Genomic DNA, 22,695 nt, shown 5'->3' with positions numbered 1-22,695 from the left:
TCTTACAATGAAGATTTACAATCTTACAAACTAAATTACGCAGATCGCTAAATGGGAAAGATTACCTTTCCACAGACGGAAAAGGTCACTTTACCATTTAGCGTATATCGAGTAATTATTGCGGAGCAAAAGGTGTGAATCGGAGAAGAAGTCTCTGATCCACGGAGGGTGAAGAATGAATCAGGCAGAAGGCTCTGAGAAACAAAACCGAACCAGAGCAGAAGGCTCTGGTTCGAGGGTGACGCTACCAACTGGTCACAGCTGAAGGGTGTGACCCAAATCAACAAGCGAAACTAACAAAGTGATTCTAACACGATAATTGCTCGAGAACTAATACGAACTTATAAATAATGTGATGTCTTCTTACTATTGGTTGTCTTCGTTCGACGATGATCATGCTGAACTGTTGTGATTTAATTGAAACAGACTAATAATAATTAGTCACAAAATGAAGGAACACCGAAGTAATCGGTGAAGAAACGATGACCCCGTACACGAGTACGGCCTACCTAATATGCACAAGAGTGCGAATCTAACCGGCTCACGAGAGCCAACCTACGACCAGCTCACGAGAGCCAAGCTAAGCGCGCACACGAGTGCGGCCTAAACGACAAGAAACTAACCAGAGTAGATGAAGTCAGAACTTCAATCTACTGAGATGGCGCTTCGGGTCGCCCCGGGTTCGCCAATACCCGTACTCACCTTACCCGTACTCACCTTACCCGTACTAAACCTTCTGTTTACGTCTGTTGTCATACTTGTCGCGTGGGCCATCGTTTCCCATATTCCAAAATATCAAATCCGCTGCTCGTCGTCCTTCGCTCGCTAAATCTACCGCCTTATCATCTCGCCGTTTGTATAAACCTCACCTCCTGTTATAATATATATATTATTTAATACCATACAGTCCACGCTTACTCTCTGTCCTTCCCTTTGACAACTTCCATACCTCCTTCCGTCGCTATAGTTCCCAACAAATGTTTATAACAATTCCTTTCGCCAATGATGTCGACAAGCACTCTCTTGACCATTTTGCCATCCAATTTTTTAGTAAAAATGACGAACAGTACTGGAGATGCATAATAACTTTTAAACCTTGAATATTCGCACGCATTAATTTATCGAACACACTGAAGTGTTAATATGTTAACATATGTAATTAACTTGAATTTTAATAGGAATGATATTATTTTCCGATACAAAAATATTAAGAAAGGTGTAAACAATCGCAGCATGATAATTGTTCAAGTGCACACGAAGTCTGTGTTTGCACGAACGAATTAGTAACTTTATTAAATAATATAACAACAATATGGAACTGGAACTTCATAAATATATAAAAAAAAGTACGAAACAAAATAAATTAATTTGTTTTATAATAATACTGGCTCGCAGATGCTTATTCTTCAGCTGCTATACTGTTTCCGTGGCAGATGTGTTGTCTCCCCAAAAGAATTTGCGCATCTACATCGACAAAGAGAATGAAATGGTTACGTGACCAGCAACACAGATTAACAGGCAGCATATTTAATTTATGATTCTGTAACTAGAATGTTCAGGATGATTGATCGAGGTTTTTATTCTTTTTAGAATGTAATACAGCCTTTAAAAATTGTTTCCCTGATTTCAATCTCCATAATTCCGTTTTCAAGAATCTCAGGGCCCCGCAGATCAATTTATTAGTTTAAGATTAAATAACTCAAACCAAAATGAAGTATACCTTAGTAATATGGACTAAGATCTCCCCCAATTTCTTCTGTTTTTCCCTAAATTGATTGGCCAACCGATTTTCCATGTCTGTGGTCTGCTTGAGAACCGTGACTACCCTTCCGCAATAATTCTGAAGATGACCGTTCAGCTCCGACTGTAGCATTATCAGTTTGCTATAAGATTCTATTATCTCCAAAAACGTACGTTCTAACCTCGTTAGAACGTTCTTCCTGTCTCCTATAACCGAACTGAGTAGATTCACCCATTTAGCGTACGAATCGTATATTTCATCCCCTGATATTGTTTCTTCGTCATCTTCTGTTTCTGTTTCCTCGTAGTAGTATTCCATAAGAGAGTCAATCGCTTCATTCATCATACCTGTATCTTCTTTTAACGCTGTCTTGTGCTGGATAATAAACCGTTCGAAAATTTGTGAAACAAGTCGACAGAAGTGTCATTTATGCACCTACTCGGGAGTAGTTGTCCATTATGCACAGCACCTTCTGAATGTCTGAATAAGCACTCCTGTTGCGGTGGTAGAGCTTCTCTAGGATGTGCGAATATTTGGATCCCTCTTGCAACAGACTCTTCAGGGACTCCTCGATCTGCGACTCCAAGAATCGTAACTAAAATTAGTGAAATTTATTAGCAAAGGAGTTAACACTTTGATCATCTTTGAAAATTAATTTCGTTGTGTAAACCAATTTTATTCGGATTCGTAGGGTCTAAAAGGGTTCAAGATACTTTAACTCTGCGGCTTCGGTTCCACTAACTATGTTGCTTTGATTTTGTAGGTATTTTGAGGGTTGCCTTAGTTCTTGTGCAAATACTTCTTACCCGTGTGTTTCTCGCGTTCGCCATCTGAATAATTTAATGTAACACTTTCTTCCTTGATTAACTAAAAAGATCCACGAGCGTACGGTAGCTCTAGTTTTACTTTCTGACAAATACGTAGAATTTAAGTAATTATCGTGTTCCTCAGAAAATAGAATGATTTCGCACAGTAACCGCGTCTGTGCGATTGACAGCCGAGTGATCTTGAAGGCAGCGGATCGTTGACTGTGTTTACAAATCTGCACGTTGTGCGATCGATAAGGTGACTCGATAGATCTAATAAACCTTTGATTATCCATGGACAGTAACAGATATTTTTTTATTTATTTGAGAAAAAAATCACGGTTTATTAAACGAGTCAACGATTTCTGCAATCAGTTTCCAGTTCATTTCTTTTCAAAGGATCACAAATTTCAAAGTGTTAACATTATTGTATCTAGTATTATTGTAAAACAAATTAATTTATTTTCTTTCGTACTTTTGTTATATATTCATGAAGTTCCAGTTCCATATCGTTGCTATATAATTTAATAAAGTTACTAATCTGTTCGTGCAAATCTATATAATCTCTCGAAGATAAATAAACAGAAGAAAAAATTCATTTTCCATACTGGAATTTTAACAACGATCCAGGTTTACTTTCGTTAACGACATAGCTTTTTTATAGTCGAATCAGAAGAGAAATTATACGGTGATTAGGCGCGTACGTGGATTCGAGAGAAAAATGCCCGCGAATCCAAAGGTCGGGACGCGGGTCTTATCGCGGAACGCTCGTTGAATTCACGAACGATCCGTCAGATGTCTCCAACACGTTCGTTCGTGCACCGTAGATCTCTTAGATCCCTACCGACGTTCGCAGACGGTGGATCGCGAGTGGATCTTCATAGTTTCTCGTCATCCTCTTCGATTTCTATATCGCGGATTAAGAATATAACTGAATGCTCTATGGTGATCGTCGATGGATGAGTGACCGGAAGTCGAGGGATCATTGGACAATGATACCGTTGAAAGAATACGTTTGTCGGCTGACGCCGGAAGAAAGGGAGTACGCGGCGGAATATTTGAACGAGACTGACGAGAACAGACCGCAGAAAATCGAGGAACTGAGACAATGGGCCGTGGACAACACTGAAATTAACCCGCCAACCGGTATCTTTCGCTTGGATCACTGATAAACAGATTAGTTATTCAGATAGAGCGTTCTCGATCGATCGATCGATCAGACTTAGATCTCTCCCACACATCCATCTTTCGCGCCAGAACGATTCAAATGGATTAAAGTTCCATTTATCTTTTATCTTGACTTGAACGCAACTTTAGTAACATGTTACCTAGTGGCAGCCTAGTGATAGGATTTTCAATGACTGAGTTAATCAAGAAAGATTTAAAAAATTTTTCTTTGAATAATATTCTTAACAGAAATGACTAGGGTCACTTTGGCTATCATTTTTTAAACATTTATTAAGAAATCCTCAGCAATGAATCATAGATTTCTATGAACTGTTATTTGCTCGATCGTGTTTGGAATTTTATACGGTAGTTAAGAACAGTAAATATTAATGAGACCAATATTTTACGTACACTACTGCATTTGACATAAACGAGACAAATGAAGACATAAACTTGCCAAACAATCAGGTAAATAATGTGTTGAATCAATTGTTGAATTTCTGTTCGTCACTCAAACACAATATCATTTTTGCCAAGAGTCTGTGTTTAGCTTTCATCTTCTTTAAACAATGGTCCTTTTAAACATTTTGCGAATATTCTCTCAGACGACTTCTTCCTGCTGCGTTTCCTGCGTGCCAGTAAGTTCAACATGGAAAAAGCGAAGAGTAAACTGCAGAATTACTGCAAACAGAGGAACACTTTACCAGAATGGTACAGCAACAGGAATCCATTTCTGCCGGAACTACAGGAGCTCTTTGATCTCGGGTAATCTCTATTGTTTCCGCGATGCCGGTGCAACTGTCAATTGTTTTCAATTACTAATATTGAGTAACGATAAGCACTGCCGTCATCCGCTTTTTCCTCATCCCCGGTCACGTTTAGTGCTTCGATGCTCTTCTTGTTGGCACGAGATCACGGTGTATACGATACCGTATCAGCGTTCGATAAGCTGTTACAGTTTGCTAATGTGTTGGACAACGTTGTCCGAGGCGCGATTCGATTATGTTTGCGGTTCAGAGGCCATTAAATTTTTCTTCAAGTGGTTGTGGTCAGGGATTTGTGATTCATTTTTATGACTATTACAATCCGGCATTGTAATGCTTTTAATGTTATCAGTAAATACATTTTTTTTTTATATAGTTCGTAGAGGATTGTTAAATGGTAGAAATAAAATTGTTAAATGGAGTCGGAGACATTAAGATTTAAGATTAATATTATATGTAATTTAAGGTAATTAAGATTACGTTTAATAGATTGAATTTGTCGATATGTGTTCTGTCAATTGTGTTTTGTTAATATCTTTTAATTTATTGTTTGCCTGAGAGTCTCTGAAATTTGTTACAATTGCGGTTGGTTTAATTAATTGGCATTTTTCAATCTGGTTTCTTTCAACTATGTTTTTTAGAGTGCTTCTGCCTTTAAGAAAGTTAGACAGCGAAGGAAGAATGGTGGTGATAGTGCGTGCGGCTGTACACAGTCCCTCTAGGCACAAAATGGCGGACATGCTGAAGGTATTTTGCTTTTTCTAGTCTATTGTATTTTTGTGAAAAAATAAATACTTTTTCTATCGAGACTTCGGTCAGTGAGAAAGGCTTGTATTCTGCTGTAATTTTGATACAGGCCGCCCTGATGACTCTAGATCTAGCCCTAAGGGACCACGAGTCCACGACAGTCCATGGGATCACCGCCATATTGGACATCAATGGGATAACATACGAACACGTACTACAGTTGCCACCAAGCGTGATTCGCAACTTGGTTCACGCTTGGCAAGGCTGTTATCCTGTCAGAATCTATTCCTTGGACTTCATCAACGCTCCCAGGTTCATAAACGTGGTGCTAAACGTGTTCAGAAGCTTCATGAACGCGAAACTCAAGCAGCGACTGCATGTGCACATGAAGGGGAAACTGAAGCTGTATAAATCGATGCCGATGGACATTTTGCCTGAGGAATATGGAGGATCGGATGGTGCTTTGAAGGATCTGATTGGTATGTATTCTCTTACTTACTGTCTGGTCCCTTAAAATTACAGAAAAAGTATTTGAACTTCCAACTGTTGCTGGAAACTATTAACTGATTTAAAAATTAGGTTCGTTCGGAGTATCAGGCATCTTCTAGGCACCTTCTATTTCACATTTGACGAAGTTCTCATCGCGATTTGTCAAAAACTGTGCTTCGAATAATCTTTCTACCGTGACAACTCTACATTAGCACGCAATAGCAGCACATTAGCATAGTTAACTAGAAATTAATGACGCCAATGAAACAAACGGTAACAGATTGGCTCATCAGGGCTGGAATCGAAGCACGACTTCTTTTCCGTTCGCCCTTGATGTCCGAACCTGTGAACCTGTGAACTTCCTCGTACGAGCGTGGGTCGTCGCGATTGATTAATACCGCAGCTTTAATTGGCCCGCAGAGTATTGGAAACGTGCTGTGGAGGACAATAGAGAGTGGTTCGTCGAGGAGGAAAAGTACAGATTGACGTCGATTAACTAACTAGATTGGCTCTAATTCACGGTAACGAGGGATCCCGTATGCAGCCGGTCGACTTGGTGGTTTGCAATGATAGAAACGATGCGCAACGCTTCTATTCGAATGGTGCTGTTGTTTGTTTGTTTCTTCTTCTTTTTTTTGTAAAACTTTTTTCTCGTTTTATTGTTTTTTATACAGATAATTATCGTAAGGAAAATAGAAATGTACACACCGTATCCGGTCTTCTTATTCATCCGCTCGGTACGCGTCCTCGACGATAGAATAATTAAAAAAAGAAACGTTCGCCTGCTGTCGGACACCCCCGAAGCGAGACGGAAACATAATTCAACTAAAAAGACATAATGCGACGGGCGCAACCCGCCGGTACCGTACAAAACGTAACCGCTATGATTCTCTTTATATGCTACAATATGGTACATGTCCGTGTCCTTGGAGCCGAAGGTCGATTCTCCGCGCGGAATCGGCAGGCGACGCGATCATTCTCATACCGCGCACGCCTAAGTCATGGGCAAGTAAGACTGTCCTACACATCTAATCGGCTACTCGTTAACTTAGCGAAACTTACTACTCACGATCCCATTTTTCATCCCGGGACCTGTTCACCTGGCGGTTCGCGCACCTGTCGTCCCGCTTCTGCACCTTAAAATCATTCTCCTTGCTACACTCCATTCCGCAGTAGTTCTTTCACTGCAAGGTCTATTAGCCCCTTAATGCTCGTGTCGTTATGAGACACGCAAAATTGACAAAGAAGTTTATTCAAATTGTAAACATTTTATAAATTCAAAACTTTCTTCTCGTTTCGATGCACCACGATTTTGTTTTGTTTTGGAAACGAGTTCAAATATTGATTTCAAGCCCTGGAATGGTACACCAGGTTAAAAATTATAGTGCATAAATGGGTTAAGCATTAGAAACCACGAGAAAGGAAGATTGACTGAACTGGAAATATAGAAGTGGTCGAAAGTGACAATAGTCTGTTGCTGTAACTGCTTTTAACCCTGGATAATTAATTTTCCTTTCACAAAAATGACGAACATACGATTCTCGCAAAGTTACATGGTCTTCTTACACCATGAACTACATTTTCTCCAAATGTGTCAGTTGATAAAGTCAACGGTAAACGTTAGTCTTCAATTTTATTTATCCTGTTCTCAAAAGACGTTGTCACTTTCAACGAATGCTCGGTAACAACGTACATACTCGCTCACAGGATTTATTTATCCAGGGCTAGCTTAATTCAACAAGGTGCTGATATGTACCTTAAACTCATAATTATCCCATCGTGTTTTAATGCAGAACTTTTGTGCTCACAACAATAAGCATTCTAAATGTGAAAATTCAAGATTGAACCAGCCCAGCGACTTTATCCTCTTCTTCGTGTAGTTATACAAATTCCCGTGGTCTCTGAAGCTTTGACAGACCGAAAATTCTAGCTCCACGAGAGAGCCACTGGTTGGATTCATTAGAAAAGTCTCTATTCTGACTCCGCAGTCGATGATAATTAAAACAATTAATTCTTGAGCTTCGCGGAGCAGAGTGGGGCTAGCTTGTAGCTTTCTCGCGAAGACCAGTGGCCCTCCCGCGGAGAAAATGATGTATACATCTTTTAACAATGATTTTGAGGCAATATGTAAAATGGGACGACAAATGCAGTTCCTGAGGAACGTTCAACCACGGTGTAACCTGCCCCCGATGATCCGCGGTTATATTACAGACTTTCAACTAAAAAACTCAAAGAGAACAGATAGAACCAAAGATAAGAGAACAGAGGGGCACACCACGCGATCACTCATCCGTCGGCATTCACGCGAAAGAGCACAATTTTATCGCACAAAGGAGCATCACATTTCTGGAGGTCCACGCTAACGAGATCGTCCCGAGGATGCTGCGCGAGTCTCTCTGTGTGTGTGTGTGTCTTTCGCTCTGAATTTTCCAGTTTGATATACATGTATGCCCAGTGAAGTTGAAGATCGAACCATGATCGTGTTCTCTTAGCCTTCTCTCTCGTTCGTTGCTGCTTGCACACAGCCGATCTCCGACGACGACTTTCGTCCCTCGACCGAGATCCTCTATCCTCGCTTGAACTTCAGCACCAATATGCTTATCGTGAGGAACAACACGATCCAGATTATGGTCGAGATGAAGCCGTTGTACACGTCCGGCTCCGCGATGCTCCAGCCCCTTGTCAGCATCGAACGAAGCGACGTCGTGGCCATTGTTAACGGTAGACCCTGCGATATGTACCGCAGGAACGTTGGCATGCCTTCCACCGGCCAGATCACACCTGATAACACAAAATATATTCCTTAAGTAGTTGCATCGAGTGCTATGAATCATCCATTTTTTATTTAGACCTCAAGATCCCCTAAAAAAAGGAAACTTGAAGTATCCAAAGATTCGATTTTTGCTTTACACACGTTAACAATATCTGCTCTTTTCAATAATCCCACGATCCTCTAAGAAACCCTAAAAAATTTCTACGCGATCATCCTCCATAATTCCATACATTAAAATTCCTGCCGACAACAAGAAGCTCGAAGTAAAGGTACAGTGTTTGTCAACAAGAATTTGCAAGGGCACATTAAAAGTTACTATGCTTGCAAGCATCGACATAACGGTTAATTTATCGTCCATTTGGGATCGGAATGTGTTTCTACAGCGTCGCGGACAAAACAGAACGCGATTAGTTCGCTCGTTTCGCAACGCGGATTATGAAAATAGCGATTTGCGGAGACATTCGTGCGCCGCTTGTGAACTACAAAGTAACACACAGGAAACGTTCGTCGCATTCGGATGATCGAAGAACGGGTTACGTAAACGAGGAACCGGTGTGCTCTTCTGGAAAGTCGACGCCAGCTGGATCTCTCGGACGTCTTTTTTCCCGGTTGGAAAAGGGCCGATGGAGCTTCTCTCGTCTTTCTTCTTTCACGCTCTCCGAAACTGCGCACACCGGCCGAGCATCTTTGGCGCGGAACATAATTAAGAACGCGAGTGACTTTCACTTCAGCTGGCATTTAATGGCCCCTTACGTTCGGTCGAGTCGCGATTCGACGATCTATCGCGAAAGCGTCTCCGCTGCCACTGTCTAAACGTTACGAGTTCTATAAAAGAAAAAAGTAATAGACAATTAATATTACGCACCGCTCAGCAGAAGCGTGGGATAGAAGCTGCCCAGAGCCAGCTGGATCGCATTCCGCTCGAGCTCGCAGATCGCCGAGATCACGAAACCTGGACAAACAGGAACGAATGCGTCGTTAGTTTATTTCCGAATTCCATAAAATCTTGCTGGAATGGAGAAAAAATGACACGGGACGATCGTAATGAAAGATCGCGACCGACGCAGAGGACGAAAAACCGCGAGATTAAAAGCGGTTTCTCGCGCGCAGAAACGTTATGTAAGCGATCCAGTTTTTGTTGAACGCACCTGCCTGCTACGAGAACGATCGTTCCGATAAACTGAGACTATTCGCCGGCAAAACGATCGACAATGAAAACCAATCTGCTAACAGCCAATTCATGCATTTTCTTTGAACCACCCGACGAAACGGTGATTGATCTGACGAATGATTAGTGGTCTGCGCTGGTCAGATGATCGATAGACTGCGGATCTTTTTGTAGAAAACACAAACTTTTAAACTGAATTGTCAGAAAATAGAAAATGAAATAAAATTGTTTCATCTTTTAAAAAAGTCCCCTACTGTCTTCACAGTTCCGTGTTTCATTTCTAGCATAAATGCTTAGAATCTTCTCATTTGTTATACATGTTCTCTTTTTTTATAGCTTATATATACCATCGTCACATACTTGTCACGCGTTTTAAAGGCAACTAGTGTAATTGAAACGTAACAAGTATTGTCCAATCTGCTCTAAGCAATAATGATAATGATTTATCCACTCACCGAAACACATGCCGCACAAGCCTTGTAGTATCGTCAGCACGATCACCCAGCCGATATCGCCTTTACACTCGACCCCAAACACCAGGATCATGAAGATCAGGACCAGAGCAGTCTGCCCGCACATCACCACGAACTGTGTGATCACGTGAGAAAAGAGGATCTCGCCTGGAGTCACACCAGCCACCCAACTTCTGTCCAAAAGGCCCTCCATCCTCTCGATGATCAGCACAGAGGATGTCAAAGCCACCGCCAAGAAGAAGACAATGCTGAATCAAGATCAAATGATGTTTAGAGATCGTTGTTCTATTGGTCAGATGAGACTAACGTAACCGTGGCGTGGAAACTCACGTTAGGATCACTCCAGGCGCCACGAAATCGGTGAAACTAGGCTCGCTCGTGCCGTAGATCGGATCCATGAACTGGATCGGCACGTCTGCTAGCTTGGTGTTCTGTTTGCAGGCTGATAAGAGGTCTTTGGCGAAGTCCCTGTACGAATACTGCAGGTTTCTGGCCAGCATCAGGCCTACTTGCTGATCTGCAAGGTAAGTCGATTGTTAATATGTGTAATTCGAAGAAAATACAATTATTATGTACAAAACAACTGTGACACGTAAAAATTTCATTGGATCTAGCCACAGCTGCCATAACATCGTCACAACCCTTCTCTCAAGGATCAAACTCTGTTTCTGAAGGTCTTCCACATCAACGTCGTTTAAGATTTGTTTCTTAATGTTTCCACTTACTAGACATGTCAAGCCAGACCCTAATCTCGCTCTGGTCCAAAGTCTCGTCGTCAGCCTCCCTTCCAAGGGCCATCCTGGCGACAAGAGCGTCGGTGAAGTTCTCGGTGAAGTACAAGGTGCCCCAGACGTCTCCTCTCCGTACAGCGTCCATCGCTGCATTAGGATCTTCGTAGTACACCTGAGCAACAGATAGGATTCTCAATAATCGTCGCGATCCAGCTACGCAACCGATGAAACCTCCGATGAGTCTACCTTGACCATCGTTTCGTTGTCCAAGAACTTCAAATATCGACAACTTAGATGCGAGAAGTTGCAGTCCTCCGTCACCGGACAGGACATGTTGTTGTAGAACATCTCGTGGTTGACGATCGCGAGCTTCAAGCCCGTTGGATCTCTGCCGATCGCCAGACAGAAGAGGATCACTTGCATCACTGGCAGTGCGAAGATGAAGAGCATCACTCTGTGCAAGAAGAAGAACATTCGTATCAATCTTTACCATAGAGATGATCAATGTCTTTTGCGTTCTAGGATCTGCATGCATTTCAACCTCGGAATCTTAAAAATATCAGCTCGGTTTTTCGTAATAAAATAATAAAAATGATAATGGTCTCCCGTGTATTGCAGTTGTTGGGTGTTTGAGACTTACCCCACGTTCCTCCACATCCGCAAGAAGTTCTTCTGCAAGAGTGCTCTCATCTTTCCTGTGCTCGTGATCTTGTAGCAGTCTGTGAAAGGTCCACAGTCGTCGCATTCCAACGCGGAACTCTTGACGCCTGATAGCGGCTTCCCGTTCAGCTGTTACGCAGAAAGGTTGCCATAATTCGGGGATCGATAGTTCTCAAGAAAATCCACTTTATTCTACCAGAAACCTATTCTCTGTATCACTGTATACCTCTGTGTCACTGTGCTACATCAGATGAAGTTTCCGGAATCTTTCATTAAACAATAATTCCAAAAGAAGCATCTACACTTAAGTATTTAGAGCGATTCACTGATTCAACGATTCGCTGAATAATCTACTGGAAGAGCTGTTTAACCGATTCTCACGAACATTGAATGATCATCGCTGGTTAACGAGTTCGTTCCGATCAAATTAGAGGATCGCGATAAAATTAAGAATGGCAATGCTGTCAGACGAAGATTCGAAGATGTTGGGCCAGATACGAGATTCTGAAGTAGGACAGAAGCCATTCTTACATCGTAGTGGTTTCCCACGCCATTCGTCGAGTCGTGGATGAGGACCTCCTTGCTCTGATGGAAGTTCAGGCCCACCACGCCAGATTCCTCCGTCACGTACACTGGTTCGTTCTTCTTTCCCCAGTTCAGGGATGCCTGCTTTTACATCATTATTATCATTAGCTATTTTCAATCCTCGAACCGTCCATCTACGAAGCTGCAGCAGTTCGTTCGCAGCAATCTTACCAGGCTGATATTGTTCGAAATGTTCAACTCTGTCGGTGGCTGGACGTATTGTCCCTGCTTCCTCGACAACTTCAGAAAAACGTCTTCTAGAGACGCACAGTTGTACATCTGCAGCAGAGCTCTCGGTGACTCCTCCGCCAACAGTCTTCCACTCCTCATCAGGCCGATCTGTCAGCGAAAACAATTCAATTGAAACATTTCCGCTTTTTACTGGGAAAAAAATCTAGGTTGCAACTGCGTCATTAATTTTTTGCACTCCGACACTCTTCGCAGATTAGCTACCAGCAACTCGATCGCATTTATTTATTCATTATTCACGGAAATAATTATTCCATCTGAACATTTACAGTCGTTTGATTAGTTCGGATAATCGATGTTCTGCTGCACCACGGTGATCTTAGATGCAAACAATCGAACGACACGAAAGTCTCGAAGGGGACTACTGCAAACGATGTTCTTTTCCAATTAGACTGGGTAATCGAGTGCAAAGGGTTAATAAAACAATTTTTCTAACTTTGATCATTTTCGAGTGCGTTTTTCTGGTAGGAGCAGATGGACGCGAGAAACGATTTCGCTTCCGGACATCGCGCGCCAATGAGGCTATCGGACGACAGCCGAGGTTTCAGAACGGTAATCCACGGACGTCGGAAAACAAACAGAGACCTGTAATTGACGCGACAAGTAATGGCCGAGAACACCAGCCAATTAGAGGATAGTCAACCCGAATGCACCAGTCACCGCAGGCCTGCGTTTCGATGTCCCGAGTAGCTTTTCAGTTCAGTTTTGTCCAGAAAGAAGCAACCTCCTGATAGCTATCCACAAACAAGCATATGCTTCGGATATGCAGAAGAGGCATGGAATGCAAGCGAAAAATTAAAGATTTCTGTTTCATCTTTCCAAAATTTCTTTCTGCACCAGACATGGACCAAATAAAAATTGATGCCTTGATTCAAGCATAGTATTAAGTTATAGTATACAGATATCCTGTGATGTACTGTTTCAAATATCATCTACTCGGTGTCGTCACAAGTGCATAAAATCTTCTTAAAAAAATCGAATCCAAAACGTTCTTCAGATTATGTTAGTTTAATAAATATTTCCTATGTTAGTGAGTACGCAGCTTAAGGTTTCTGGCCGGAGACCAGACGGAAAAGCAGCGGCTCGCGAGAGGACGTCGCGAAACGCGGAGCCATCGACCTACAATTTGTCAATCGGACAATTATCCGTCTCCGATTGCCTAATAATCGCTCCAACGGAGCCGCTCGTGTAATTTCTATAGAATAGAAACGCAAGCGTAATCGCCGGCCACGCCGCCGTGCGTTTCTTCGTTTCCTCCTCGTCCCGCCGCTGTTCCGACCGAATAATTTTCACCGAATATAAAACACGAGAAAAATTCGCGATTGCGCAATCTTAATGCGAGATGATTACACGCCATAGTATGTAGCCGGTCGCATCGCGCGCGGGCCGCGTTCTCACATGTGCATCAAGAACATGGCCGTCCGAATATTCCGGTTACGCAAGTTTACTGTACCGTGTGCGCCTGCCGGGCCTCCTCGATGTAGTGGGTCGTGATAATGACGGTTTTGTTGCCATCTTTGGTGATTTGGACCAGGTGGTTCCAGATACTGCAATCGAGAAAGGTCCGCAGATTACTTTCGATTCTTCGTCGTTCTTCGGCACGATTTCAAACGACACCGTTCCCGCCGTTTTCCGGCGACAAATTTATTCCGCACTTTCTAATTGTAATTAATAGATCGCGGATTTTACGCGTTCGTAACACGCGCCGGCGTAATAAACGCAATTAAACGCGAACGTTAACGAAGGTTTCAGGGCTTCTGCATTTTGTTTCGAGGTACACAGAGTTCTGGATGAAGAACATCACTTTCTCGCCATTAGAACGCGGGCGAATTGGTGAAAAAGCGATTTCTCTTATTCATGATCCGACAGCATTTTTATAATCGTTTTAATTAAAAAATTTATGGAAACGTACCAGCGTTGGTTCATCTACTGTCAACGAAACAAGGAATTGTCCTCGCCCACTCCAAGTAACGAGACTTACAATTAGTAAGAAAACAGGCTAAGTTTGATGCACATTTTACCTTCTTCAGGAATGAGCAAAACGGTCAATGAAAAACGTAATTTCTTCATTTTTCCAGTCAATAAAAATGCTTTATTCTTTATCTTGCTTGTGATCAGACAAAATGACCAATTAGTGGACAAAGTTGCCAACGAAAAGAGAATTACCTCGTACATTTCAATCAATAAAACTCAATAAAATAAATAATACTGAACCTCGATCGATTTTAGACTTCGTATGAGGCCAGACAAAACTCTCGATAGAAAAAGTGCAACTCTCTCTCTCTCTCTCTCTCTCGCGCGCCCTGAATGAACAAAAATGAATGTAAAGAAGACTATTTTATCATGGCTGGTCATCCTCTCGGAAGAAAGTGTAACTTTTCACCGGAGGCCAATTAACGAAAAAGCCTGGACGCATCGTCTTTATTTGCATAACGATGCACGGTCTAATAATTGCAGCCGACGTGTTCCTAAAAGCGTCGTGTCCAGGTGAAAAGAAGCGGAGGAATGTTCGCTAATACGTAACAATAATCGTGGAGAGCAGCTCGTTTCAGCCGGCCGATTCGGATCAACAGAATCGTAATCGAGAAAGCGAGCGAGCAAACGAGCCGCGGAAGCCATGAATTTTCCTAGCCCGCGACGAACAGCCGCGCGCGAGGAAACTTCGATTTCGAGAGACCGCGAATGGAACACGAGCGCTCGTAAACTTCTCGCTGATCGTGCGCGAACTTAGGTTGCACACGCGTTGACCCGAGGAAGCGCCGAGAGGAACGAGCGAATAATATCGCGCCGCGAACTTTCTCGCGGCTAATTAGCCCTCCCCTTGTCGCCGTTTGACTTTCCAGTCAAAATGCCCGATGGTCTTGTCGTGGGTAACCCGGCATCCTTTCTTCCATTATTCTCGCTTCCATGTATGAGCATCCTACCGTTTCCTTATTGTACGCTAAGAGTTACCGTTCTCTGCAAGTCTCCAACGAAAATGGTCACCTTTCAAACCATTAGCGTTTCATGAATTTTTTTATTGTCCATTGAGGTGACTTATAACTTATAAAAATTTACAGTATTGGTCCAGAGATGATAGAATATATCTGCCAAATATCAAGTGTGTAAATTTAATAGTTTCCTCACGATAAATCTTCAAAAGTGCATGATTTTCTCGGAAGTGTCTTCAACGTAGAACCATTTTCATTTACGGACGCTTGCACTAAAACTCAGCTGTATCTTTGGAACTATTCCATATTATTGCTAGCACAAATTTAGAGTACTGGTCCAGGCATGTAGAAACATGTGTGCAAAACTACGACTGCGTAAGTTCGATGGTTTCCCTATAATAAATTCCCAAAGATTGACGACCTCTCCGAAGTTGAAACCAGTCTCAAATTAGAGGTCTTACCGCATGCACGTTTCAAGACAATTTTAGTTCTACCATTCTATTTCTGTCATTTACAGCCAAACGAAACAAACTTCTGAATGATGAACATTATAAAAATTCCAACTCGAACACTGAATAAAAATTTCTTCAGCTTGATTCGAGCGAACAAGCCGCGAGGAAAATTATTTTAACACCGGTGCAAGGAAAATCTCTCGCTGGTTTGCACGCCGATTCGAAATTTTACTTTCGCCGGGTAATTGGCGCTGATTGAGCCAGCGGAGATTTTTCCAATCGGCGTTGTCGTTAAGCTCGTAATACGCGGCGAGGTGTCGCTTGCGAAATTCCCCGAGCCACGTCACGGTCCAAGTAGGTTAAGACAACGCAGCGTCGACGTTTTCCACGCTCCACCTTGGCCGGCGAGGAAGATAACCAGTCGGGGATTGTTCGAAAGCGGGCTCCATTGTGGATCCGAGGCCCGAGAACAGGAAATCGCGCCTGACAACGAAGGTGTTATCCTGACCCGCGGCGAACGAACGAATCGATAAACGGGAATGCAAATCGCGAACATTCCAGTCGAATACGACGCGAAACGGTGGGCACCGCGATTTTCCAGATTCCTCTCCGCTGTAATTGGCCGGCCTCGTAATTTCATAATACGGGTTCCACCGGATTGCCAACTCGAGAATTTTCACTGAATTTCCTCCACTTTTCCGAACGTTTTAACGATCGTCTCGAAGCCGAGAAAGAAAACTGCGATGCTTAATACTTAATATCGAAGCGACCCGTTTGGTCTTATTTTGATACGGGAAGCGAGAACAGTTTTACGAGGCTCTAATTATTGCTTGGTAGTTAACGACCAACCGTGTGTTTGCTTAGGTTTATCCTGACAACAGGATCGCAACGAAAAATTTCTGAAAGTGGCTTGGACTGATTTATGCTTACTAGAAGTGTCGAAATGCGTGTAGATACAAGATAGTGCAAAGACACGAGAAAACGGTTAGTGAACATTTATGGCGTTTTTAGCTGAATTTCGTTCCGAGAAAACGTTCAGTCGGTGAAATTGATTTTTATTTCACTCTGGAGGAACTGGGTGGGAGAAGCGATATTTCTAAGTGAGAATCATTAGGTTAAATAATTGTTCCCTAGTGGATCGATCGAAGGAAACGTCCGAATAGACGTCATTTCTTTTTTCGAGAATGGAAACGTTGTTAATAACCGGGCAATCATCGGGGATCCTTAAAAACTGGTTCAGTTTTACGAGTTTTCGATCGGCGAGTGCAAACTTTCAAACGATGCATTACGCAAGCCACAGTGAAACGTAACTCACGACAACAACGTTGCACGTGTAAGGATATGAGTTCGGTCATTTGCATTCGCTGCGGTCTTTTTTCCGATGCAATTATCTGGAGCAGGTCATCTGGTTTTCGAAGAAGTTGTTGCACAACGATGTTTCAACAAAATTGTCTAAAAAAAGTTGTTCGAGAGGCTTTGACAGCCCGAGGCAACGACGGACATTTGTCAACAAGTCGATTTTCACGGTTCGTCGATAACGAAAGGTCGATTGGGTTTAAAAATAGTAGGCTGTCCCGTTCAGCCACCTCTATCCTGAATTTTTCTGATTCGACGAACTGCTTTCACTAAAAGCATGATCTCCGCCGCGCAACAAACGCGAGAGCCATAGTCACGCGCGATTTACTCTCTCGCGGCGATTTTTCTAAACGCCGCGGCGTTGTAAAACAGCTCTAAAGCGATCCCAATTCTACCTTGGCCTTCGAGCTATACTATTCTCGGTTCTACTATTTTCGGAGGATTCCCGTTTGCGAATCCACACGTTTCATCGCGAAATTAATGAGAGAATCATTTATAACGATTCTCACCTCTGCCGCAGCAACGGATCCACGCCGACCGTCGGTTCGTCGAGGATCAAAAGCTCTGGATCGTGCATCAGGGCCACTGCGAAGGACACTCTTCGTTGTTGACCGCCACTGCAAGACAATAAATTAATCAGTTCCATTACAATTTTAGTCCATCGTCCAAAAATTCGACAGATGGAAGTTTAAAATTGTGTGTGGAAATAAAGGACAGTGATCCTGGAGGGTCTAGGTTAGGTCTCAAAAGGATGAACGGTACTTTTGATAGGATAATTATTTAGAATCATCGTTCTATAATCTTTTTAAATATACGCTGATTAGAATGCAGAAATCATTGAGTAAAAATCATAATTAAAATGAAAACGTTTATCCTGGGGGATCTGGGTTAGGTCCGAACAAGATGTAGTATCCTTTTTACAGGATTTTTACTAGAAAGAAAAATAAATTGGTGTAAACTCGAATAAAACTGAAAACAGTGCTTCTAAAGGACCTGGAGTGAGTTTCAGTAAAATGGCTCATTAAAGTCAAGAGTAAATTGATTAAAAATCGTACAACAGTAAAGAGGTTGCAGTAATAAAAAGAGTTCGACGAACCTGAGGTTCTTGACCAGTCGGTTCTGCGAGGGAAGGTCGAGGAACTGCAGTAAAAATCGCAGCCTGTCGACGATCTCGGCGGTGCACATGCCGTATATCCAGCCGAAATACATCATGGTCTCGCGGATCGTGAACTCCCCGTACAGGGCAATTTCCTGTGGCATGTAGCCGACCCTTTTTCCTGGAACCCCGGAGCCTTTTGTGCCCGGTTTGCCACCGAGAACGCAGATCTCGCCGGAGTTCAATCGCCTTCGGCCGACGATGCATGATAGAAGAGTGGTTTTACCGCATCCGCTGGCGCCGAGCAGTCCATAACTAAAAGGGGAGCAAAACATAATTCGATCATACCGACACGGAGCTCCGATCTCGATCCAAAAGTACGCGCGCAATCTTCCGATCCAATTTATTTCACTTTCTCCTAATCCCTTCTCGAAGTTCAATCCCTCTGAAATTTATTCTTCGGATCGATAAAATCAAGTCGTTGCTAATCATTTTTAACGGGAACAGGAATTGCGTTATATAAGCTAGAAACTTTTTACCAGCACCGAAAGACACATAACGGTGTAACAAAAGTCTATTAGTATGAAGTTTCTACAATTAATTCTAAACTGGCAATTGGAAAGGCAATCTTAACGAATCAATTTAGTTTTGAGAAGCTGTAAAAAGTGTTCCATCGAATTAGAAAAATGTCTAGTCGATGTAAAATCGTAGTCAACAAATATTACTGTAGAACGTATCCTGGACTTTGCTCTAATGCGAGCATGCTGGACGAACTATCGTCATTCTCAGCTAATTATTTTTTATTACTTTCCATTGTTCACGAAGCCAGCAGATTCTGTACGCATTCGAGGAGCGTACTCTCGCGGATCCATAACGATCCGGGTAAATCATCAAAGGCGACGCGAACGTTCTCTCGGTATCCGTCATCGAAGTCACCAAATTCATACGCAAGTTTGTTCATGTAATCGTTCGCGTTACGTCCGCTCCTTATACCGTGGAAAAGCTGGCATTCGTAACAGTGACCACGATAATGCGACGTAATAATTATATAATGAGGATAATGACATTCCGCGATTTATTTCGTGCCGGAAACCACCCGTAGAAACGCGACGTGTTTGCATGTCCATGGGAATTCGGGCATAATTCTGCGGTGCCGGGGAAAGATCTCGTGAAAAACACGTGTACTTGCGAGAGATCGTCACGATCCACTGATCCTGTTCCTTGTAGCTTTCTAAGAAAGCCTCCGCTCGTTTCCCTATTCCCGATCGATCCGATCCGTCGATCTTTCGAACGCCTTTATCCTTGAAACCGAGCTTCGCCCCGCCACAATCAAAATTGAAGCAGATTTCTTCGCACAGGAAATCAACTTCGACGAAAATTTTTCTGTGATCCGACGAATCGAATCGACAAGATCTACGGAACCGTGATTAAAATAGATCCTTTCGAATGGAAAGCAAAAGACGATTGCAAGATCGCGTAACGTTCCATTTTCCTCAATTCGCCGCCCGTCGTTTAAGGTCGTTTAAGGATCAGCGAACAGGTTTAATCGCGTGCCGCAGGTGTAGCAATTAACGCGATCAAGGATTACTCGTTTCCAGCCTCCGACGTCTACCGTTCGATCGAAGATAAATTACTCGATCGGGCTCGATCCCAGCCTCGCACGTAACATTATCTGGGAAACAAAAGGATCTATTTTAAGTAATACTTCCTCCGAGCAACGGGCTCGCCAACAAAGAAACAATCATGCTCTTTCATCGGCACGCTTGTCTTTCACGTTTATCGCGCGAGAATCTACGTCGTTAGCGGGGACGTTTATGAAATTACCGGGTCGCGGGGAATACTGTAATTTCACTTTATTATTTTATTCGGCGAACTACACGCTGCTTTATCATTAACGCAACAATGAGAAGAAACGTTGCGGCGTTTCTCGAGCCGTTTCGCAACGCGAAATGTTTGTTTTTGCACTAGTTTTTCCGTGGTTTAAACAAGATAGCTAGAACAAAGTACAGTCTGCAGGTTTATCTTTCGGTGCTCTTGTTTTTTGTCGAACGATTACGTTGCCTGGGAGGCAATAATTATAGTAATAATTGGTAAACTGTCCAATCATTACAGAACCTATACATAATACATACAGTAATCTAGATAGTGGTTACGGTAATAATCAGGTATCCGCGGATGTTTATGCGTTCAGGTGCTGGAATGGTGATAATGGAATCAAATGGAACAAAATTATTATTAACAAAGCCCAGCACGGATTTAATTTACCTTACCCCCTGAAAAGAAACGTTCGTCAAACTTATTTAGAAGCAGCAATTTTAGAAATAAATTCTGTTGGAAGATAATAACCGCGTTGTACTGAGAACAAATTTTGGAAGGGTTTCATTGTCTACGAGTTGTCTAGGTGCTGGACCGAGCTGCTTTGCAAAATCACAATTGTGCATTATTGCAGATTCAAATTGTCAAGTAAAAATGAACTAAGAATTATCCTGGGATAGGATGCTCTCCCACTGTTCAGATATCAAAATGGCTTCTGAGCTGACATTCTAATCGCTGAAGTAAGAGTAACTTCCAGGGCCTAAAATGCTGATCGCCAAGGAAGAGTAACTCCTAAGAACAAAAATCGAGCACTGACAAGGAAGAGTAGCTTCCAGGAGCTGAAATGCTGATCGCCAAAGGAGATACTCACATGGAGCCTTTGGCCACGGTCATGCTAAGGTTCTGTATCACATGATTGGGATTCTTGCTGCTGCCATAGGTTTTGAACGCGTGCCTGACGCTGACTGCCTGCTGCCTGTTCCACGCAGGGTTGTTCAACCCTGGCGTGGCCAGGACCGTGCTTGGCGTGATCGTCACGTCCAGCGTGCTGTCCGCGTTGTTCTGCATTGTTCCCAGAGCGTTCACGTTCACCAGAACGCCGCCGACGCCGCCGCCTGCTGTCCCGTCACTGGAACCAGGAAAAACGGAAAGAAAAACATCAGCCACGTTAACGTTCACGTAACCGCGATATTCGGTGTCCCCCGGAGTTTATCCATTTGCTCCCATTTGCTCCCATTGTTCCGCGACCGGTTTCCGATCCCCCGGAAAAGCCGGAGAACCGGCTGGGAATCGAGTGAAACGGAACCGACCGCGCACAATGCGCGTGTTTCTCACGGGACGCCCGAGTTCACGTGACACAAAGCGCCGCTAATTAACCGCGTCGAGATTCGAATTGGTCGCCAATTGTCTGAGCGATTACCCACCAGGTGAAAACTAAGTGCAGTTTAAGCGACGCGCGGTGGCTGGGTCGGTCCCGACCCGCGGCGCTATTGTTCCGGATCGTCGTACTTCCTGATTCATTGTTTCGGCAGGTTTGTTCACGAAGAATTTACCCGTGCTTTATTGTTTTTACATTTGTCGTTGTAATTTCGTGGATCTTTGCATTTTTATGAATTGATAACAATAAATTTAGTAACATTAGCGAGCAGCCTCTGATATAATTTCAGTTGAAACTTTAAAAACATGTATTCTCGAATACACATCCCAAAATTCTTAATGAACACCCTAAGTAAAGACGCTTGTTTGCGTTTTCCGCGTTTCTGCAGATTTCGACGCCAATGGATACCGAGGAAGCTGCATCAGGTTTGAGAATCGGGTCCTCAATCATCCAGGGTGCGTCCCGACGCATTGGCGTCGACTCAGCGCCGCGAACATGGTTTAGAAAGAGCGATCGTGCGTGGTTGCGCAACAAAGCGGCTTTCTTTTCGCTCGCGCTTGCTGGGGCTCATTGGGCAACCATGGTTCTCGAACACGGAGATGTACGGAGAAGGCTCACGTCTTCACGTATCGCCGAAACGAAGCCCGTTGTTTCCTGTAGAGGCTGGAATACCGCCGCCTCAAGGCCGTGCAAACGACCCACCGCGATCCTAACAGATCCTGTTGACATTTTCACCGTCGCCAGTGAAATCGAAACTGCCCCCTTCTTCTTGCCGATGCAGGTAGCCGACGTTGCTGACGTTCGATACCGCTTGTTCATCGTCGAAAGGAAGAGTATTTACATGCTACTGGATCGCTGTCTACAGGAAACACGGTAATCTTCATGTTACTATTCAGGTTCGAAATTGTTTTCTCGGACTTGGAGGGGACTAGATTGTTGCGCGATTTATTCAGCTGGAACGAATCATGGTCGCGTGTCCAACATATTTCGATAAGAAAGTAATTTGTATAAATCAATTTTCCTTCCAGAAATAAATTGTCTATCAAGCACCGTCTGATTTTTCCCATTCCAAGCATACAATGCTCTCTGAAACAACGGACGCCAGCGGAAATCACTTGAAACAGGTTCCAAACAGTTTACCGATGCACCAGGTTCCTCGATCAGTATCCGAGGCGTTTGGAAAATATCCCGGAAAGCGATTCTCTCGCCCCGACGATCGATTGTTTCCTTCTCTGGGAACAGAGAATCCGGGAGGGTCTGCTGGATCAGCTGTGCGATTGCGGGAACTCTAATTTGCATGATTGCGTAAGATCAC

General features: G+C 43.2%; 3 protein-coding genes across 6 annotated transcripts in view; 1 reads left to right on the top strand and 2 right to left on the bottom strand.

Moving 5' to 3' along the window:
• Positions 1–988: 988 nt before the first annotated feature.
• LOC143358045 (uncharacterized) lies at positions 989–3,136 on the bottom strand. 2 transcript variants are annotated; one of them, XM_076794889.1, is made up of 4 exons: positions 3,023–3,136; positions 2,548–2,608; positions 1,721–2,336; positions 989–1,464 (listed from the first exon to the last, which is right to left on the bottom strand). In XM_076794889.1, the coding sequence occupies exons 3-4, from the start codon at positions 2,084–2,086 to the stop codon at positions 1,414–1,416; spliced, it is 417 nt and encodes a 138-aa protein (XP_076651004.1). In that variant the 5' UTR covers positions 2,087–2,336; positions 2,548–2,608; positions 3,023–3,136; the 3' UTR covers positions 989–1,413. The 2 variants fall into 2 exon arrangements, with proteins under 2 accessions (XP_076651004.1, XP_076651005.1); XM_076794890.1 differs by lacking the exon at positions 989–1,464 and having other exon boundaries at positions 1,772–2,336.
• A 159-nt stretch (positions 3,137–3,295) lies between these two features.
• On the top strand, positions 3,296–6,489 carry LOC143358044 (retinol-binding protein pinta). The gene is made up of 5 exons (XM_076794888.1): positions 3,296–3,693; positions 4,320–4,479; positions 5,120–5,225; positions 5,335–5,704; positions 6,135–6,489. Exons 1-5 carry the CDS (start codon positions 3,483–3,485, stop codon positions 6,212–6,214), a joined length of 927 nt encoding a protein of 308 aa, XP_076651003.1. The 5' UTR covers positions 3,296–3,482; the 3' UTR covers positions 6,215–6,489.
• A 991-nt stretch (positions 6,490–7,480) lies between these two features.
• Snu (ABC-type transporter snustorr) overlaps positions 7,481–22,695 on the bottom strand; it is a 59,935-nt gene continuing 44,720 nt past the window's right edge. For 2 of the 3 annotated variants that reach the window (XM_076794883.1, XM_076794885.1), the window contains 13 exons: positions 20,874–21,131; positions 18,188–18,502; positions 17,601–17,708; positions 13,807–13,900; positions 12,276–12,443; positions 12,051–12,188; positions 11,500–11,648; positions 11,106–11,313; positions 10,854–11,031; positions 10,459–10,645; positions 10,111–10,376; positions 9,353–9,439; positions 7,481–8,495 (listed from right to left, as the gene is read on the bottom strand). In XM_076794883.1, coding sequence (XP_076650998.1) covers positions 8,281–8,495; positions 9,353–9,439; positions 10,111–10,376; positions 10,459–10,645; positions 10,854–11,031; positions 11,106–11,313; positions 11,500–11,648; positions 12,051–12,188; positions 12,276–12,443; positions 13,807–13,900; positions 17,601–17,708; positions 18,188–18,502; positions 20,874–21,131 — 2,371 coding nt within the window. In that variant the 3' untranslated portion in view covers positions 7,481–8,280. The remainder of the gene's footprint in view (positions 8,496–9,352; positions 9,440–10,110; positions 10,377–10,458; positions 10,646–10,853; positions 11,032–11,105; positions 11,314–11,499; positions 11,649–12,050; positions 12,189–12,275; positions 12,444–13,806; positions 13,901–17,600; positions 17,709–18,187; positions 18,503–20,873; positions 21,132–22,695) is intronic. The other variant, XM_076794884.1, reaches the window with a different exon arrangement.

The sequence above is a fragment of the Halictus rubicundus genome, chromosome 10, assembly GCF_050948215.1.
Source record: "Halictus rubicundus isolate RS-2024b chromosome 10, iyHalRubi1_principal, whole genome shotgun sequence".
Classification (NCBI taxonomy): domain Eukaryota; kingdom Metazoa; phylum Arthropoda; class Insecta; order Hymenoptera; family Halictidae; genus Halictus; species Halictus rubicundus.
This window is presented reverse-complemented; position numbering and strand designations above follow the sequence as displayed.

Excerpts from the sequence above, each read along its gene's own strand:
- LOC143358045 (XM_076794889.1), bottom strand. The coding sequence starts at position 2,086 with ATGATGAATGAAGCGATTGACTCTCTTATGGAATACTACTACGAGGAA. Across the intron at positions 1,465-1,720 it reads TCTTAGTCCATATTACTAAG|ATGCGCAAATTCTTTTGGGG; the intron begins GTATACTTCATT and ends TTGTCGATGTAG.
- LOC143358044 (XM_076794888.1), top strand. The coding sequence starts at position 3,483 with ATGCTCTATGGTGATCGTCGATGGATGAGTGACCGGAAGTCGAGGGAT. Across the intron at positions 3,694-4,319 it reads TGAAATTAACCCGCCAACCG|ACGACTTCTTCCTGCTGCGT; the intron begins GTATCTTTCGCT and ends ATATTCTCTCAG. Across the intron at positions 4,480-5,119 it reads CAGGAGCTCTTTGATCTCGG|AGTGCTTCTGCCTTTAAGAA; the intron begins GTAATCTCTATT and ends TATGTTTTTTAG.